This window comes from Phoca vitulina, unplaced genomic scaffold, assembly GCF_004348235.1.
Source record: "Phoca vitulina isolate PV1807 unplaced genomic scaffold, GSC_HSeal_1.0 scaffold85, whole genome shotgun sequence".
In the NCBI taxonomy this organism is placed as follows: Eukaryota; Metazoa; Chordata; class Mammalia; order Carnivora; family Phocidae; genus Phoca; species Phoca vitulina.
The window spans coordinates 3106740-3126882 of record NW_022589788.1 but is presented as its reverse complement, the minus strand read 5'-3'; the positions used below and the strand labels follow the sequence as shown (position 1 = coordinate 3126882).

The following is a 20143-nucleotide window of genomic DNA, read 5'->3' as shown; positions in this document are numbered from 1 at the left end:
GGGGGAGTCGGGAGTGAGCGTGGGTACGGGGTGTTCTCCTAGACGTGGAAATGTTTTGGAACGAGAGACAGCACTAGGAAAGCACCAAATACCACTGAACCGTTTACTTCAAAATGGTTCATTGTATGTTGTATGAATTTCACCTCAATTATGAAAAAAAAAAGGATGTGACTGACTTTCTTCTCTCACGAGAGCCCCTCACCAGAAAGATCCTAACAGAAATGCCGGAATGGGGTCGGGGTGGGGGGAAGCGGGGTTCCCATTCAGTATCCAGTTGGCCAAGGCAGAAAGGTCCTGGACAAGCTTCCAGAAGCCTGGGGTTCAAGGACACTGCAGCAGCCCTGAGCAGTCAGGAAATGGGCCCCACCAGGGAGGCCGGGAGCCCTGGCCTGGCCGTCAGTCCCGGGCACCCCTTGGTGGTAGCTTCCTGCTTGTGACCCGGGAACAGGCTCCATCTAGGCCCCCGAGTCGGACTTCGCGTCAGCACTGGAACCCACCTCATACCTGCTGGGCAGAACCACAGGACGGTGGGGCTGGCAAGCCCAGGTTTGTGATGAGCGGCTGAAAACATGGCGACATGGTCACCAGAGGGATGGAAAGTCTCTCCCTCGGGTGACCCCGGGTCTAGACTGGGTTGATCGACCCCAGCACCCCTGACACTGGGGACTGGATCTTCCCTTCTTGGGGGCGGGTGGGCTGTCCTGTGCATGCCAGGGGGTTCTCCTTTCCCTTGGTCTGTGCTCTCTAGAAGCTAGAAGCGCCCCCGCCCCCCGCAGCCATGAAGGCGCTTCTGGACGGTGCTGCGCGTCTGTGGCTGAGGCCACCCGGCCGGGACTGCTCACCTGCACCACAAAGGAGTGCGGGCCGTGGCACTGCCCCCCTGGCGTGTACAGCTGAGCGAACACCACGGCGTGGGTAGCTGTCTTGCCCATGTTGCCAACCCAGAATTTGGCAGCTTCGAAGTCAGGAGAGTGTATGATGAATTCCTGTGCAAAATAATAATAATAATAATAATAATAATAAAGTAATAATCAAAGTTATAATCAACAACTAAAACACGTGCAGAACTCCTTTCCCTTTTCCATAGATTCAACATTCTGTTCAAAATCCCTGAGGAAGAGTAGAAGCGCCTGAACGTTTTAGCTCGGGTCCGGCGCAGGGAGCCCTGTTTTTAGACACAGCACATCCCCCGGCCCCATGACTTAATGAGGACACATCTGTGGAAAGTGAGGACTCGCGTCAGGTGATAAAATATACGCCCAATATTCCGGCAGCTGGCCAGCGCCCAGGTGGTGCTTACTGCGAGACCTCACCCCCTTGGGGCGCCTTCCCTGGCCACAGCCTTTAAGTGCAGCCCCTCCTCTGCTGTGTTCCTCCCTCTCTCCTCATGGGCACTAACCAACGACATACTGTTTCTCTTTCCATGGTGTCTCCCACCTACGAGCTCCACGAGGGCCACATGCCCAGGAGCACAAGGCGGACCCTGGAAACGTCGGAGTGAACGAGCCCAGGGATCAAGGGAGGTGCTGGGAGGCTCACTGGGTGCTCAGTGAGGCACGAGACGAGCTGAGGAGCAATGGGGGGCCGGGCTGGGGGCTGGGCTGGGAGTAAGGCGGGGTGGGGGAAGGATGGGAGCTATCCCAGGGTTAGGAGGGAGGGCTGGGTAGCTGGGCAGAGCCAGCCTCTGGCAGCGGGTCATCTGCGTACAGGCCACTGCAGGCAAATGCTGGGCAGGTTTCCTTCTCCCTGTGGGTGGGAAGCTGAGAAGAGCACACGGGGAATGTCCCTGTGAGGCCCGGCGGTGTGTACCGGGTTATCAACTCCGAGTGCCCTGGTGACTACCTTCCAGATGCCGAGACCCCACTAAAGAAAAGTGAGGGCAGGGGTAGGGCTGCCGGTCCTGCCTTCGGCTCACCTCTCCGTGGGGCCACCGCCTGTCACTGTCCCTCACCCAGCCACTGCTCGGGTCGCGGCACACTGCCCCACCCCGTCCGTGTCTCCACGGTCCCCGGCACACCCAACTCTCCTTGCTGCTGTCCGTCTGTGTCTCCCCTCCGGCACAGGCGACCCCCAGAGCAGAGGCTGACCTGTTGTGCTCCCTGCTGGGTGCCCCGTCCCTTAAAGCAGTGCTTGGCACGTACCAGATGCTCAGCAAGCACCCGTTGTCGACACGGGCGCCTAACCAGCAGCCCACAAAGGGCCCCGGGCTCCCGGTCCCAGCAGCTGACGTCATGCTCTGATCTTCGCTTAGGTGCAGATGCCAACAGGCAGCGGGTCAGAACCAGGCTGCCCCATGGACACCAGGCTTCACCCTGCCTCCCCGCCTAGCATGGAGAGCCCATGGCACCAGGGTGCAGAGCAAAGAGACGAGGCCAGGCCAGAAAAACCTGGGTTCAGAGAAAGGTATCTGGTGGCTGGAAAGCCAAAGGGGGCCGTGGCTGAGCAGCTCTCTCTCCGCCCTACTCTGCTGTGGACGGCTGTCGTGCCGGGCGGGGACCACCTCTCCCCTGGCCCCGCTCTGCCCCGCCAGCAGCTCCCCTCAGGGCTGTGGCCCTGTGCACTCCTGGCAGGTGCACACTCGGCCCGCGCTGTTGGAGAACGGATGAGTGATGAGCGAGCACACGAGCACAGGGCTTCACTTTCTGTTACGCTTTCTGCTACCAACACGGGGAAGGCGGGGGGGGTCCCGAAACACCAGACCAGTGTGTAAAGAGCGGCGGAGGGCACTGTCCTCAGAGAAGCAGAGGAGACTGACCCCAGCGACAGGGATGGCAGGGCACAGAGGTCATGGAGAGAGAAGGCTGCCTGACCCGTGCGCCCCATCCTCTCCCTGCCCTCGCTCCCCTCCGCAGCACCGACCACCCGATAAATCATGACTCCGTTAGCTGACATCTGACTCCCCCGACTAGAGCCCAGAGCGTCTGGTCCCCAAGAGCAAGGACACAGCCCGTGAGTGCCCGGTGCTGAGAACAACACCCGAGCCACGGATCCGCTGGCGGAACGCACAAGGCAGCGGCCAACGGTGCTCACCAGCCACGTGGTCCGAGGGGCCAGATGCAGGGGCAGGAGTGGACAGGGCAGGCCCCTGGCCGGCAGAGCCTGGCCACAGATGGGGAGCAGGCAGCTAGAAAGGGACCAGGGTCAAGGAGAACCTTCTTCACACTGTTCATTTTAGAAAACGTGGGCAGCTTGAACATGTACGAACCCAACACCAACAGGCTGCCTGGTGAACAAATAAACTCTCTATGTCCCAAGCCGCCACTTGGCAGGGTGACGATCTCAGCGTGCATGAGAAGCACACGTGTACAAGGACAGATTTCTGAGTGTAGGGACCCCACGTTACGCATGCTCGAAGCCCCGAGACCGATGCGAATGTAATACCTACCTCGGTGGTGGGGTCGTAGTGAGCAGTTGTTCGGATGGCCTTGGCGTTACTCCCGTGACTGAGTTCAGTCACCGCAAAGCATCCAAAAATCTAGTATCGAAGCACAAAATGGTGTAAGACAAGAAAGGTTCTTTCTGCGCGCTCCTGGAGGGGCCCTGCCACTGTCTTTCCGGAAGGACTAAATTAGAGGCCAAAGCACCAAATCCCCACCCCCTCACCCAACCAGCTGGGGTCTTATGGGCTCACGGGGCCATGCTGGACGCCATAGCCCCAGCCTGTGGGACAGAAGGCTGGGCGAGCTGACAGCAGCCTCGCCAGGGCAGCGCAGAACCAGGAACTGCTCCCGGGAGCAGAAGAAAACTGAAGGCTTGGCTTTGAGAGCCACGTGCTAAACCCACTGACTGCTGGGGATTCGGTGCGGCCCCCGGGGACTCCCTCCTGCGCCCTGAGGTGCACGGGGAGAAGAACGTGGGCTCACAGCTCACGGGGGCTTTCAACTCACGTCCATGTTGAAGATCTTTGGAAGGTATTTTAAATGTCTTTCAGAACCGGAGCTGTAAATCGCTGATCCAAAAGTCTGGAAATACAAAAACATCATGCAACAGGTACAAGTTAAGGAGTCCTGCTGTTCTGGGGCGTTGGGGACGGCACACGCTGTAATGCCCATGGCCGGGGTGAGACCTGCGTCCCCGGCCCGAGCAGTTCATGTAACTTAAGCAGGAGCACCTCACACTTAAGATGCCAGAGGGAAGTCCCAAGGGGACGGACGGGCAGGGTGACGGGAGCAGAGGGGGCGCAGAGGGGGAGCACGGGGGGGCGGAGGGGCGAGGGTGCAGGACGGGCAGGCAAGCCCAGCTTCCCATCAGAGCCCCAGGGGCGGGCCGCGTGTCTGCCGAGGCCATGGACACGTCCTCACCTCTGCCCGTGTACCAGTAATGGGAGCCCCAGCGTCCCCTCTGACCTGCTTCCCCTTCCTTGCTGGTTTTGCTTTTTGTGGGGTTTTTTTGGGGGGGCAGGGGGTTGGTGTAAAGCAAAAAAGTCCCAAAGCTCCTCTTCTTATGGGGCTTTAACTTGTACGGCATTCTCGTCAAGGACTCCTGTGTGCCAATTTGCACGGACAGCTGAGAAAAGCAGGACTTCTCCCTAAGGCTTCACAAGATCTGCCCATGTGTTCTCATCTCCATTTTTGCTTCCTCTATTATTTCTCAGAACTCTCTTAAAAGAAACATTTCCCCAAATGCTCGCATCCCCACGAAACTCTACAAGCCAGCAAACACTGGCCAGCAGCACACCCCGCGGGCCCTGTCTACATCGCACGGGTTGTGTGTCATTTACATAAACGAGGACCTGCTCTGTCCGTGCCTCGGCCTCCTGCCTGGCCGGGCGGCACCCTCCTCCGCCCTCCTCCCTGCCCACTCACCAGCATGTGCAGCAAGAACTTGACAGCCAGGGACCAGTCATACATGCCCAGACAGGTGATGAGCGTCTGGACCGACAGAGGCCTGGCCACCATCTCTTCCACGGGGAGGAGGCTGTACTCCATGACCCGCTTGCAGCGAAGGAAGCTCAGCTCCCGGTACTTCTCCAGGGAGAGATCTTCCCCATGCGAATGAGCGAAGAGCGGGTCATTCTCCAAAGCTGAGAAGATGGTCTTCTGGAAATGGAGGAGACGGGAGTGGCCCACTTGGAGGCCAAGGACGGACCCTCACTACTATCTGCTCCATGAGCCCCGGTCCAGCCCAGAGACCCAGGGGCAAATGGAAGTCGTTCCAGTCACAAGCACAGGGACCCGAGGCCTCAGAAGCTGAATCAGCCTGAGCTCCTCCCCGGGCGGCAGTGACGCTCCCCCAGAGGGCTCCCAGGACCCGGGCCACATGGGGCACTTGCTGGGGCCTTCAGGGGCCAGACAGCCTGCCAGCGCCCACGAACCAGACACCTGGCATAGCCACGGGGCTCAGCCCGGCCCACTGCCAGCTCCCCTCACCTTCAGGCGCAGCATGTCCTCGCCTTCCAGGAACAGCACCAGCTCCTGCCAGCAGAAGGAGGCGCGGGCGCGGTAGGCCTGCAGGGGCCCCTTGGGGAGATCTGGGAGCAGGGCATCAGTGCCGCCTTCCAATGGGGGCACCATCGCTGGGCATCAGCCTGCAGGAGACAGACGACCTGAGCCAGCGAGCTGGCCCATTCACCCACCCAAGGCACAGTGCGGGCACGCCGTGTGACAAGTAGGAGAGAAGCAAACAGACTCCCGAAGGGCTGGCAAAAGAGAATGACCGTACAAGACCTCATGTCTACCTTCCCCGAAGACAAGGTGAGGAGGCGGCCAATCGCAGGGGGCAGCCCTGGGCAGCTGAGGCTAGAGGCTCTGTGGGCTACAGCCTGGCCCGAGGACACCTCGCCCTCTCGGGGCCACTAGGTCCGTCCTGCGAGGCCCAGCCAGGCCTCGCGGCCCAGGAAGCCTCCCTCTGGAGTCTGGATAACGCTGGCCGGTCCACTTTGGCCACACGGGACAGGACCAAAGGTCCTCTACAAGCCTGCCTGGACATGGGACACCTGCCAGAGAGCCTTTGAACACAGACTTTCATCCTGAACTCTCTTGACAGACACCTGGCTTCCCACCAACAGCAGGCACCCCGAAGCCCAGCCCCTTGACCAAAGGATCATTCTGAAATTTTCTGAGAGGACTGGCTCCTGTTCCACAGTGCCCCGGCTCATCAAGGCCCAGGACAGGAGGGGCTGGTAAACCCAGACTTAGAGGAACAGCAGGAGAGTGGGGTCCCGAGCATGGACCCGCTGAGCGTGGAAACAGTCTAGGACGCGGGGCTCTGAGTATGGCTGCTCAATACTGAGAAGCAATGGGAGCGTGATCTCGTGACAAAAGAACTTGTGTGTGTGTGTGTGTGTGTGTGTGTGTGTGTGCGCGCGCGCAAGAGGGGAAAGGCACGGAGGGGACGCGCCCCCCCCCCCCACAGGTGAATGGGAGGGGGTAGGAAATTTGAACAGACCTACCGTGCACACAGACGCTGGGTGAGAATCAACAAACTGCCCACAAAGACAAGCCATGGGGCTTCCACTGTGAATTCTACCAAACATTTAAAGAAACATACCAATTATCCACAAAGTCTCCCAAAAAACAGAGGCACAGGGCACACCTCTGTAGGGTGTCCCATAAAGCCAGCAGCACCTTGAATCCCAAACCAAAGACGTCTCGAGAAAGGAGGGCTACAGAGCAGCATCCCTTAGGAACACAGGCGAACAACTCCTGAGCCAGTCCTGCAGCCCGAATGCAGCCCCACAGGAGAAAGATCACACACCAGGACAAGGGACCTGTGCCCCCAGGAAACTACGGGCGGCTCAACATGTGAAAGTCAATCAGGGGGCGCCTGGCTGGTACAGTCGGTTGAGCATCTGACTCTTGATTTCAGCTCAGGTCATGATCTTAGGGTCGTGAGACTGAGCCCCACGTTGGGCCCCAGCTGAGCGTGGAGTCTGATTGGGGTTCTCTCCCTCTCCCTCTGCCCCTCCCACCTCTCTCTCTCTCTCTCTCTAAAAAACAAAAAACAAAAAAAAGAATAGAAAATAGTCAATCAATGTAATATGCCATGCCAACACGATAAAGGACAAAAATATATGATCGTGTCAGCGGATGCAGAAAAAGCATTCAACAAAATCCCACACCCTCTCGTGACAGAAATTCTGAACAAACTGGGAACAGGAGGGAACTTCCTCCACCTGATAAAGGGCGTCTATGAAATGCCCACAGCTCTCATCATACGTTAATAGAGAAGACTGAATGCCCTTCTCCGAACATCAGCAACACGATAAAGGTGTCCACTCTGCCTCTTTTCATCAACACACCACCGGACACTCCAGCCAGTGCCGTCATGCAAGAAAGTGAAATCAAAGGCATCCTGATTAGAAACCTATCTCTTATCTGCAGATGACATGATTATGTATATAGAAAATCCTAAGGAATCCACCAAAAAATGATTAGAATCCGTTAGCTCAGCCAGTTTACAGGGTACAAAATCAATACGCAAAACTCAACTGAATTTCTATACACTAGCAGTGAACAACTCAAAAATGAAATGAAGAAAAATTCAATTCATGACAGCATCAAAAATAATAAAATATGGAGAAATAAATTCAACAAAAGAAGTGTAAAACTTATACTCTGAAAACTACAAAGCATTTTTGAAAGAAACCTGAGATCTCAGTAAATGGAGAGACACCCCTTGTTCACGAGTCAGAAGGACTCAATATTGTTAAAATACTGATATTCGCCAACTCATCTACAGAGCCAGTGTGGTCCCCATCAAAATCCCAGCTGGCTTTTTTTTTTTTTTTTTTGCAGGAATTAAAAAGCTGATCCTAAAATTTATCTGGAAATGTAAGGAACCCAGGATAGACAAAACCACCTTGAAAAAGAACAAAGTTGGAGAATCCGTTCTGCCTGATTTCAAAACTTGCCGCAAAGGGGACTGATATGGCGGCACATGAAGACAGATGCATGTTGATTGATGGGACAGAGCTGAGAGTCCAGCAGTAAACCCTGATATGTAGGATCAACTGCCTTTGGCCAGCATGCCCGGACAACGTCCTGGGGAAGGAGCAGTTTTCTCAAGTGGTGTCGGGCCCCCCCCACCCCGCCCGATGTCCACGTGCAATGGAATGAGGGTCCAGTCTTTACACACACACACACACACACACACACACACACACACACAACACTTAATTCAGAAGGGACACAGACCTGGATATAGGAGCTAACACTAAAACCTCGAAGAAGGGACGGTAGGAGTAAATCTTCACAACCTTAGGTGAGGCCACGCCTTCCTGGACACGGCATCAGAAGGACAAACAATAAAAGTAGATTAATTCAACTTCATCAAACTCAAAAACTTTTGCTGCAAAGAACACCAGTGAGTGAGTGAAAAGGCAAACCAGAGAACGGAAGATATTTGCAAATCACATATTGATAAGGGACTTGCACCCAGACTATGTGAAGAATCTTAATAACAAAGCCAAACAACCCAATTTAAAAGTCTCAAATAGAGGTTTCTCCAAAGATACGCAGATGGCCAAAGAGCAGGTGAAGAGATGCTCCGCATCATTCGCCATCAGGGAGTGCAAATTGAAACCACAATGAGATACCTCCACTACTATGGCCAGGATCAAACCGACAGACAATAACACGCATGGATGAGAACGTGCAGAGAGTGGAACCCTCATGCCCTCGTGCCTTGCTGGTGGGAATGCAGAACGGCACAGTCATTTTGGGAAAGGCTGATGGTTCTTCAAAAGTTTAAATATACAGCCACCATGTGACCCGGCAACTGCACTGCCAGCTATACACCCAAGAGAAACGGAAAGAAATATCCACACAAAAATGTGTGCACGAATGTTCATAGTGGCATTATTTATAACCCCCCAAAAGTGGAAACAACCCATATGTCCATCAACTGATGAATGCGTAAACACAATGTAGACTATCCATACAGTGAAATATCATTGGATGAACCTTGACAGTGTTACCTTAAGTGACAGAAGTCAAGACACAAAAGATCACATATTGCAGGGTCCTACTTACATGAAATGTGCAATGTGGGCAAATACATAGAGATAGAAAGTAGACCGGCAGCTGCCAGCAGCTGCGGAATGAGTCCTAATGGGGCCAAGATTTCTTCTGGAGTGATGAAAACATTCTGGAAATAAATAGCACTGGTGCTTGCACCACACTGCACGGTTGTGGATGAATCGTATGGTGAGTTATACCTCAACAAAACAAGACTTTTTTTTAAAGGTAAGTCACAGCCCTTGGCAGAATCCAAGTGCTTGAAAAATGCAAGCTATAAAGTCTCAGGGGAACTCTTATCTTTCTGGACTTCTGTGCCCTCGATGCATCCCTGTCACTCCCCATGCTCCCTCCTTGAGGTCCAGGACACCACACCGTGCATCCCTTCCTGCTCCCCTCTGGCTCCTTGCAGACTCTCAGCCTTGGCCACACTCACTCTTCATAACCTGAAATTGTCTCTGATGTGTGGAGGGTTCCCAGACTGGACCCTGCAGACCTGCAGTTTCCTGGACACCCCTCCCTCTCTCACAGTCTAGAGGTCCTCAAGCTCTGAATGTTCAAACCCAGGGCTCCCTGGCCCAGCCTCTCCTCCCACAGGCCCAGGCCCACATTGCCAGTTCCCCTGAGTTACTGGAGCGACAAGCCTGAGTGCTGTGCTGGAATTCCCTTCTCTGCCCCCAAACCTGGTTGGTTACCAAGCCCCCCCACTGCAACTCTTTTAACACCTACTAAATCCCTTCTTCTCTCCGCAACTACTAAATTGATCACAAGACTGTCCAATCATCGAACAATCCCTGAGTGCAGGTGAATGTTAAGCAACTATCTGAGTGGTGCTTGCAACCCCAAGTATTCTCAGCAGGTAAGCCAACTGGAAGCTTTGTAGAGGGACGAAGTCGCCCGAGATCTACAGCTGTTAGCCCACCCAACCTCAAATCCCATGATCCTAAGCAGCCAGGGAAACCCCTAGGATCCCATGCCACCCGAGGTCACCCACAAGACTGCATGATGGTGCAGCTGCGGCGACCAAGGATTCTGAAGCCAGAATGCCCGGCGTGACACACCAACATTAGCACTTCTGGGCTGGGTGAACTTAGCCTGTCACTTCACCTCTCCGTGTGACCACACCGTAATGCTAGTCCAGTGTCTAGCGTCTAGGCTGCTGCAATTCGCAGGGAGCACTGGAGTGGTCCCCCGCGGGACATCATTACAATGGCAACAGCCGCCTTCAGTCAGTTTTCCTCTCAGCAGCAGAGAGGTGACCCTTAAAATGCAGACTGATATTCTCTCTTTAGGAGACAGCTGTGTGGCGACCTCAGGGGACAATGTCCAAACTCCTCAAACTGTCTCTCCAGATGACCTGCGGGTCCCCGCGCTCGCAGTCTCGCCCCCAGCAACTCCGCGCGGGGAACGGGTGTGCCCCGGGGCCTTTGCACAAGCCATCCCGCCTCCTGCCAGGTGCTCCGTCCGCGGGCCACCCGCGCCGCCCGCGCCCCCGGCCCCATGGACGCGACCTTGGGTTTCGCCGGCCCTTCTGGTCGCTGGGTCCCCACACCGTCCAGCGCACACAGCAGGCGCCCTACCAATGTCCTCTGGGGCGCGGCGCACAGCCGCTGGCCCGCGCAGCCCTTATAGGCAGGCTGACAGCTCCGCACAGCTTCTCGGCCACCGTCCCCCCTGACGTCATCACGCCGCGCCTCGCGCCCGTTGCCTGGGAGACGCGGGGCGCGCCAGAGGGGAGCCCTCCTTGGTCCTCCGGTGGGTCTCCGCGAGAACTGTGTGTCCGTATCTTGGGATGTTTGCTTAGTATGCAGATTCCTGGGGCCCCCTCCAGAGCCGGGGCACCGGAACCCCGGGTCGGAGCCTGGGCAGCTTCCAGCTGATCAGCCGCACCGCGTGCGCAGTAAGGTTTGCGAACCAGGCTCCTGCCCGGTTCGCCCAGGGCCCCCAGGGGAGCTGCGCCCTGGCCCCCCGGGCGGTCACCGACCCCGCAGTCCGGCCCGGACCAGAGGAACTGCCCACTGCCGCGCTCCTGCCCCCGGGCCAGCAGCATACCTGCACGCCTGCTCCCAAACCCTGGCTCAGGTGCTGCAGACCGAGACGGCCCCTCCTGTGAAAGGTACGGAGCTCAAAGGAAATGTAGGTGAAGGGAAATGTCCTTACCGCCTGCAGCCCCTTGCAGGACGTGAAGCAGGAGGGTGCACCTTCCTCCGGGAGCTCCCAGTCTTAAGGTTAACGGCTGCTAGAGGGATAAACAACCTTCGCTTGACCGGAGCCCGGCCTCCGCAACCCTGACGGTCTTCTTTTTTTTAAGATTTTATGTATTTATTTGTCAGAGAAAGAGAGACAGAGAGAGAGCACAAACGGGGGAGCGGCAGGCAGAGGAAGAAGCCGGCTCCCCGCTGAGCAAGGAGCCCGATGCGGGGCTCCATCCCAGGACCCCGGGATCATGACCCGAGCAGAAGGCAGATGCTTAACGGACTGAGCCACCCAGGCGCCCCCCTGACAGTCTTCTTTCACATGTGAAAATCCTGTTGGAAACTTGCTTTATGTCTGCCCCTCCCAACCTAAAGCTATATAATCAGTCACTCCTCACTACCCCAGGGCCGCTCTTTCTGCCCGTGAGTCCTGTCCCCGTGCTTTAATAAAGCCACCTTCTAAAAAAAACAAAAAACAAAAAACATCTCAAGAACTCTTTCTTGACCACTCGCTCCCGGACCCCACATCGCATCAAATCACATCAGAAGCAACTGGATTTGGCAATTTACCACATGAAGACCAAGGAAGAAGGACAAGTCCAAAGGTTTCCGTTTAAAGGGAACTGAGAGATGGACACTGTGGTCACAGGAAGACAAGCTCAGTTTTTGAGATGCGTGAAGTTTAAGATGCCTCTTGAAATTTGGAAGTTTAGGGTTCGTGAGCAAACAGCTAAGAAAGAATTCTTGAGGGGTCTTTGATGCAAAAAGGTGGTTTTTTTTTGTTTGTTTTTTTGTTTTTGTCTTTGTTAGGGGGTCCTTATTCTATTTTTTTTTAATTTTATTATGTTATGTTAGTCACCATACCTTACATCATTAGTTTTTGATGTGGTGATCCACGATCCATTGTTTTCGTGTAACACCCAGTGCTCTATGCAGTACGTGCCCTCCTTAATACCCATCATCGGGCTAACCAATTAAAGCATGAGGACAGGACCCGTGGGCAGAAAGAGCTGCTGCCCTGGGGTCATGAGGAGTGGCTCATTATGTACTTTTTAATTAGTGGGGGTTAGGGAGAGCGTAAGTCTCTAAGGAATTTGGGAGAAAGGCTTTCAGGACCTTGAGGGGCTAGCTGCTGTTAAGATCAGGTTACTTTTAGTCTTTAATAAAACATAAACATGAAGGTACTAAGGCAGCTGTGCGTTCCTTGAGGAGGGTCATGCCCTACAGGTTTCAGGTATCTGTGGGCTGAAAACTGTAAGGAGATTTAATTTAAGCTACATTTCTCTAACCTTTGTTTCCCTCATCATTTTCACCCCTGGACAACTTTGACCCTTAAATCGTTAAGGTTGCTGAGGGGGGAAGGTCTCATCTTCTGAAACTGCGTCCTGCTGGATAGGGGCGTAGATGTGTCCCTACGTATGGGTCAAGGTTGGTCAGTTGAGAATTTAAGAGGAGTTAGGAAAGGCTGAGGCAGCTCTACCTAGAGTTGATAACATATGGGAGTCTCCTTGAGCAGAAAGGATCATCTGTTAACGGCACTGAATGGCGTAAGTTTGTTAAAACCCCCAGAAAGTTATAAAAAATCCTAAATAGGATTACAGAGCATTATAAAACTTAAAATTTAATAATTTGTTTAACCAAGGTGGCAACAAGAGATTCCAAAGGCAAATATGTTGGGTTATATAGTTGTTAGCAAAACTCAGCTCCTTTAATATTGAGGAGTTTTAATTAAGTAATTAAAGACCTGATAAAGACAAAATATAGAAACCTTGGGTTTCTGGGCAGACAGAAGAGAAAAAAAAAACTTTGTTTATGTTTTCTTATCAAGAACAGGCCAAAAATCCAAGAAAACTTTGTCTTTTTAACAGAGAGAAAAGCAGAATTTCAGTCTTACACCAGTATACTTTTAAAATCCGTTCATTTCGTTCTTAGTCCTCACCGCATATAAAATTCATTTCCAAAGATTTTCCTTCATAAGCCTTCTACAACTTTTTTATTTATTCAGATTTTGACGTAGGCCCTTTTTAAAAAATCACTCTTCATTACATTTAGCAGAATTTTAACTCTTAGAAGCCTTAGTCTCCCATGAAAACTAAGTAGTAACCAATTGTGAACTGTCTGTTACACCATAATTATTTAGATCTGAAATGCATAAATATAAATATATTTTATAATTTAAAAAACATGTTTTTTCATAGTACAATCTTTAAATAAGGCACAAAGCGTATTTACCAACAGACCCAAATATCATCAGCTTCTCTGCAATAAGCAGTCAAAAGCACAAACCTACATCCAGTAATCAATGTTTTAGCACTCCATCCTATTTAGAAAAGACCTAGATGTCCAACAATTCAATCTCCTTTATCATCCAAGCAAAACTTGAAAGTTTCAGCTTACCAGAGATGTTGACAGCTATCTTAACAATGACCCATGAAAATTTTGAGACAGACAAAATTAACCACCATTTTAAGTCATCTTGTTGCTAACAAATTGCAACAGAGATAACACAAGCTTATTGGACCTTCAGTAAATCTTGGTAGAATAAAAGTTTCCTGTTTAATGCTGATAACTCTAAAGACATGTCTATCTTAATTAAAACAACACACTCAAGTTAGTTTACATACTGAATTAATGAGAATGAAAACACATCAGTTCAAAACCTATGGGATACTGCAAAGGCGGTCCTTAGAGGGAAGTACATAGCCATACAAGACTCTCTCAAAAAATTGGAAAAATCCCAAATGCACAAGCTAACCTTACACCTAAAGGAGCTGGAGAAAGAACGCAAATAAAGACTAAACCAAGCAGAAAAAGAGAAATAATAAAGATTAGAGCAGGAATCAATGAAATAGAAGCCGGAAGAACAGTAGAACAGATGAACAAAACTAGAAGCTGGTTCTTTGAAAGAATAAGATCGATAAACCTCTGGCCAGACTGATCCAAATGAAAAGAGAAAGGACCCAAATTAATACAATCATGAATGAAAGGGGAGAGATCACGACTGGTACCAAGGAAATAGAGACAATGGTGAAAACATATTATCAGCAACTATATACCAACAAATTAGGCAATCTGGAAGAAATGGATGCATTCCTGGAACTTGTAAACTCCCAAGACTGAAACAGAAAGAGGTAGAACATCTGAACAGACCAAAAACCTGCAAGGAAATTGAAGCAGTAATCAAAACCCTCCCCAAAAACAAGAGTTCAGGGCCAGATGGCTTCCCAGGGGAATTCTACCAAACATTTAAAGAAGAAATAATACCTATTCTACTGAAGCTGTTTCAAAAAATAGAAATGGAAGAAAAACTTCTAAACTTGTTCTATGTGGCTCCAGTTATTACAGGCATTAACCCAGGAGATGGATGAGGGAGAAGCCCCCATATCTATTAGGAGGAGGAACAGTGAGAGAGTCAGCATCCCCCTCCCCAGGGATGGTCTGTGTTTCCTCCAACCTGGGTTCTATCAGGAGGCCTATTTCAATAATTATCATCCAATCTGTCAGGAGAGAGTTCACTGGCCTGGTTAAGTGAGCAAACATGTTCTGCAAGAGGCCCTTAGGTCAGGGTCCTGAGTTAGGGCCCTGAAGGCCTGGACCTGGGGTACCTCCATCCATCTGCCCTGTTTCCTCCCTGCAGGAGAGATCTATTGGATAGATCCTACTGAGGCCATGCAGTGTTACAGGAGATCAGTCTTCTCTTAAATTTTGCACACTGAAATCTTTCCAGTGTGTTAAAAGGCATTCCAAGGGAGAGTCCCTGGGAACTGAAGAAGAGAGAAGGCCCATTACCAAGAAAACCCTCCCCCTGACTCCGAGGTGGCATCCCACACAAGATATGTCAGAGATTCCTGGTGTCAAGGTGACCTGCCTTCAACGAAATGGCTATGATCACCACCTGCCTTCAAAGGCCATGGAGGAGGAATGCTAGCATCCCCCTGCTTCCCAATCACAACCTAGACTGCAAAATGGGTGCTGGTGCTTGGACTAAGATTCCATGCCTTGTCTTGAAATAGGCCTTATTTTGCCTTGCCTTGAAGAACCTGCTGTTGTTAACCCATGGAGAACACTAGAAAGGTTTTACAAGGGGAAATTACCCATTTTTGTAATTTAAGTAGTTAGTAGAGGACATTGAAAGAAAACAGTAAAGACAGAAATCCATCATGGTCTAAGAGACATTCCAACACATGTAGTCAACTTACATGTCAACTTCTCTAGGAAATTGGTCCCGGTTGGGTTTTAATTCCATCGATTACTGGTTTTGGCCAGCTCCCAGTTGCAGTCCCATGGCCAGAAGCAACTAGACCAGAGATGTGAAGGGGATCACTTAGACCAATGAGGAGGAAACCTCACACGGGAGTCTTAAGATTGGCAGCCGTCCTGGTGACTTAGGTGGTTGTCCTATGCCCAAGACAGACATCTTAGTATAAGGACAGGAATAAAGAGAGGGCATCAAGTTTCTGGGTCTTACTAACATTCTGACCAAGGTACTAACTTCCAGCCAAAAGGCAGGCTTTCTCTTCCCCGTGGAGTAGCCATGGGCTAGAGGATTGCAGTCTGAGCAATCGACATGAAAGTGTCCCAATAAGACTGTACTCCCTGAAAAGCCCCTGGAATGAGAGTAAGGGAGAGCAGAGGAAGTACTCACCAAGTTTGCACCCTGGCTCAGAGTACAGATGAAAAGACCCGAAGCCCCATGTTGTACGCCAAGTAATTTGGGATAGTTGGGGTTTGGAGCAAACGGTCAAGAAAGAATTCTTGAGGTGTTTTTATTAAAGCAGGGTGACAGGACCTGTGTGCAGAAGAGCTGCACTGGGGTTGTGAGGAGTGGGTGATTATATAAGATTTATGGAAGGGAGGGGGATGTTAGGGTCCCAGGAAATTGAGTCTATAGGTTTCTGGAGGCCTGGCTATGGAAAAGATTGTTTCTTTTTTTTTCTTGTAAATCATTAAGACAGCTGCAAACTCAGGGAGACTCATGTCCTGCATGACTGTGATCTGTATCAGTTAACCATTTGGGTTTTTCCTCTTCTTTTGTTCTTGGGCAGCCAGGAGTACCTGAGGAATGTCACACATCTCCCACCTGGGGAGGTTTGGGGGCGTTAGCTTGTGCTTTGCCCTCAGCTTGCCACTGGTGAGAGAATTGTGTGGAGATGCTCAGCTGATATTCGGGAAGTCTCTCTCTGCTCCTATTCCACTCTGAAATACCTTCTCCTTTTGCCATGACAATGCCTTGTCACAGTTGTGATTCTCATTGAAAACAGACTCATCATTGGGAATACTGAGGTAGGGGAGCTGATGGGACTCCATTTCAGAAAGGCTTCCTCTCTGCTGTTTCTCTGCCAGGCCCCGTTTACTCACGTTCCATATTTTGCCTCCGAGTAAGCCAACGAAGCTATGTTCCCACTTCAAGGGGGGAAGCAAGAAAGTGAATCTTTCTCTGAGTTTTGTCTTAGGCCCCCAAACACCTGATAACATCTAAGAGTCGGATCCCAAACATGTCCCAGGACGTTAGCTTCAAGCAAACCTCCAATGATGCTGGCATCGATACTCCCACCTTCTGTAATGTTCGGAATTACACCTGTTGTTCACACAACACTCATCTTTGATTGGACTCTGCCCTGGATTCCTGGAGGAACAGGTACCTACACCCTTTTCCAATATAAACCCTTTACCCGATGTGAGAAAGAGACTCATTCTTATTTCCTTTCAGAGTCTCCCAGACACTCCGTCTGCTATTCTCTGTCACTCACGTTATTCAGCAAACTCTGTTTTCACTTTCTCTGGCTTGTCTTTGATGTCTGTCCTGCGTGAAGACAAGGACCCTGTTGGCTGGTCCCGTAGGACCATCCCCTGTGTCCTCAGACTCAGCCTGCCTGCATCACTATCAGGGCCCCCTTCCTGCTACAAAAGCAGAGGAAGAGTCTGAATGACTGGCTAGGGCCTTGAACCTACCATGCGAAGCCATCAGAATTAATTCTCCACCCAGGCAGTGTTTCCAGCCATGGGTCTGTGGCATCATTACAAGGGGTCCCTGAGTCCATAGAAGCACCCAGGAGTGCCTGCAAATCAAACAAAAAATAAAGGTCTAATAAAGGGGCACCTGGGTGGCACAGCCGGTTGAGCAACCAACTCTTGGTTTGGGGTCGGGTTGTGATCTCAGGGTCATGAGATCCAGCCCCACGTCTGGCTCCATGCTCAGCGCAGAGCCTGCTCGAGATTTTCTCTCCCTCTCACTCTGCCCTCCTGCTTGTTCTCTCTCTCTCCCTCTCAGATAAGTAACTAAATCTTTATAAAAATTAATGGTCTAATAAAAAACATGCCACTGTTTTTCAAATGGATATACTTTTGAGAGGAATAAAATAAACTATAGAGTAATAATTCACACGTTTAGATCAGTTTCTTCCAAAATTACAACTACTAGAAAGTAAGTTGGGTTCACATGTTTTATTGATATCAGATAAACATCTTTCTACATGGAAATCATTGGAGTCCAGTGTAGCGTGACAGGGAGAGAGCACGTACTGGTGGGCAGGCTAGAAGTGAGGACGGAGGAACAGGTGAACTGGCACAGGGGAGAGGTGGGGAGGCCCGTGGCAGGCAGCTGGTGCAGGGGTGGGGGATGACTTTGTACAGCTGGTTCTGTATCTCATGGGGTGGTGAACACGCATGAAGCAGAGGCTCCCAGCCTTTGGAATGTCAGCAGGCTCCTCGCCCTTCTCTGCCTCTCTCTCTCTCTCTCTCTCTCCCCCTCTGCTTCTCAGGTCAGTGCAACCTGCATCCCCCAGGCTGCTCAGGGCTGGCTCGTAACCAGCTTCGGTCTCATTACTTCATCTCTCCACCTAGATTCCTGCACGGGTGACTGGGTTCAGGACTACTGTCCCCAGCTTTGACCCTGGCTTTCCTGCACACCCCACCTTCTGGCCTCTGCTTACCAGCCCTCCAGCACCCCACACTCGGTCCCCTCCCTGGCCTGAGGACACTGCTTGACCGGAGTCTGACAGGGAGTGTGCTTTGGACATCTCTGGGTAGAACTAGGTGGACCCTGAAACTTCTTGGATGGTGGTGAGGTAGGGAGAGAGGAAGGGGGGGTCACACATGAGTCTGGGTTGTCCTGCTGGAACCTGGGTGGATGGAGACGCCTCTGAGACCAGCATAGGGGGAACAACTTTGGGGGGAAAGAAAGGGAGTTTGGTTTTGTGAGCTAGTTCCTGGTAAGACTTCCAGGAATGGAGGTGAAGTTGGTACAAACAGCAGAGGAGGCCAAGAGCTCTTGCAGTGACGCAGCTGACAATGAACTGGCCGTCCTCTGCTGCGGTCCCCACCCACCCATTCTTGATCATTTTGATATCTCTCCACTCCACCCCATTTGGCCTGCCCATGCCTCGCTCATCTTTAGCCATTTGCTCTATTGGCCGTCATTGGTAAGTGCAATTATTTGAATATGCTGTTAATACTAAAGTTTCCTCTCCCACTCTGGCCATTTGTCTCCATCCCCATCCTTCCTTTCTCGCCCACCACCACCTGCCTCGCTGGTTCAGAACCTACAGAAGAGTGGAGCCAGCTACACAATTCCCCCCCCCCACACACACACACCCTTTGCTCACAGACCTTTACACTCAGTAATTACTAATTGGATAGCTCCTATGGGCCAAAAACTAAGCTAGGGCTCTGGTGACAAATAAGCCAGACTTTGGATGTAAGAGCCAAGAGGCAGGTAAACTGTGTTCTTTGTTCCAGCAAGGAGCTGGCAAGGTCTTACGCAAGGATTCCCGCCCATGGCCAAATGGAATTTTCCACCTCCCTCTATACTTTGACTTCTGGCTTTATGACCTCTCACCCCAGAGCCCTAGGCCTCCAGGTTTCTGCTGTGTCACCTCTCTCTGCCATGCTCCTATGACACACAGCAGGGCAGCAGGGACCCGTCAGCCAACGCCAGGACAAGGCGTAGCCTCAGGGCCCCAAAAAGGTCTGGGCACGTGGAGCACAGAGCCTGAAAAACTTCCCTCTTTCTATAACCTCTGAACCCTCTGAACCCACAACACTGTGTTGAGTGTTGCAGTTTTCATGTTTCATAACCATCGTCTTCGATGTCTGCCTCCACCATCGGCCTGAAGGTTGCTCAAGTGCAGGACTGTACTCAGCTCTGCATTCTCCATGCTTGACGCAGATCCGTCCCCACGTATTAGCAACTGGTGAGATTTGTCATTACTCATCTTTTGGCCGCTCCAACCAGGCTACGCCCCCTTTGGACAGAGTTAGGGGTTGAATTATGTCCCCCCGCCTCAAAAAGCAGGTCAAAGTCCAAACCCACTGCACCTGTGGACTTATTTGGAAATAGGGGCTTTGCAGAAGAGATACGGAGAAAGTGTGGGACCATGGAGGCTGAGTTATGTGGCCACAGTCCAGGAACACTAACAATTGCTGGCGACCATCAGAAACTGGGAGAGAGGCCAGAGTATTCTCTCTCAGGGCCTCCAGAACTGTGAGAGAATGAATTTCTGTTGTTTCAAGCCACCCAGTTTGTGGTAATTTGTCATAGCAGCCCCCAGGAAAGAAAGGAAGAAAGAAAGCCTCATTGAAAATGGAGTCGGAGGTGGGGGGGCGCCAGGGTGGCTCAATCGTTAAGCGTCTGCCTTCAGCTCAGGTCATGATCCCAGGGTTCTGGGATCGAGCCCCGCATTGGGCTCCCTGCTCCGTAGGAAGCCTGCTTCTCCCTCTCCCCCTCCCTCTGCTTGTGTTCCCTCTCTTGCTGTGTCTCTCTCTGTCAAATAAAATCTTTAAAAAAAAAGAAAAAAGAAAGAAAGAAAATGGAGTCAGGGGAGGGGCGGGGCACCTGGGTGGCTCTGTCCCTCAAGCGTCCAACTCTTTGATTTCAGCTCAGGTCATGATGTCAGGGTTGTGAGACTGAGCCCTGTACTGGGCTCCATGCTAAGCGTGGAGTCTGCTTGCAGTTCTTTCTCTCTGCCCCTCCTGCTCATTCTCTCTCTCTCT

At 51.6% G+C, this 20143-nt stretch overlaps 1 protein-coding gene across 7 annotated transcripts in view; it reads right to left on the bottom strand.

The window, feature by feature from the left end:
* The window catches only part of ACOX3 (acyl-CoA oxidase 3, pristanoyl), a 42363-nt gene extending 31744 nt beyond the window's left edge, over positions 1-10619 (bottom strand). For 5 of the 7 annotated variants that reach the window (XM_032395608.1, XM_032395611.1, XM_032395612.1 and 2 more), the window contains exons 1-6: positions 10469-10613; positions 5370-5527; positions 4806-5039; positions 3888-3962; positions 3386-3475; positions 843-986 (exon numbers count right to left, since the gene is read on the bottom strand). In XM_032395608.1, coding sequence (XP_032251499.1) covers positions 843-986; positions 3386-3475; positions 3888-3962; positions 4806-5039; positions 5370-5513 — 687 coding nt within the window. In that variant the 5' untranslated portion in view covers positions 5514-5527; positions 10469-10613. Of the gene's footprint in view, positions 1-842; positions 987-3385; positions 3476-3887; positions 3963-4805; positions 5040-5369; positions 5528-8135; positions 10442-10468 lie in introns of those variants that run through there. The other 2 variants (XM_032395610.1, XM_032395609.1) reach the window with 2 other exon arrangements.
* Positions 10620-20143: the final 9524 nt, after the last annotated feature.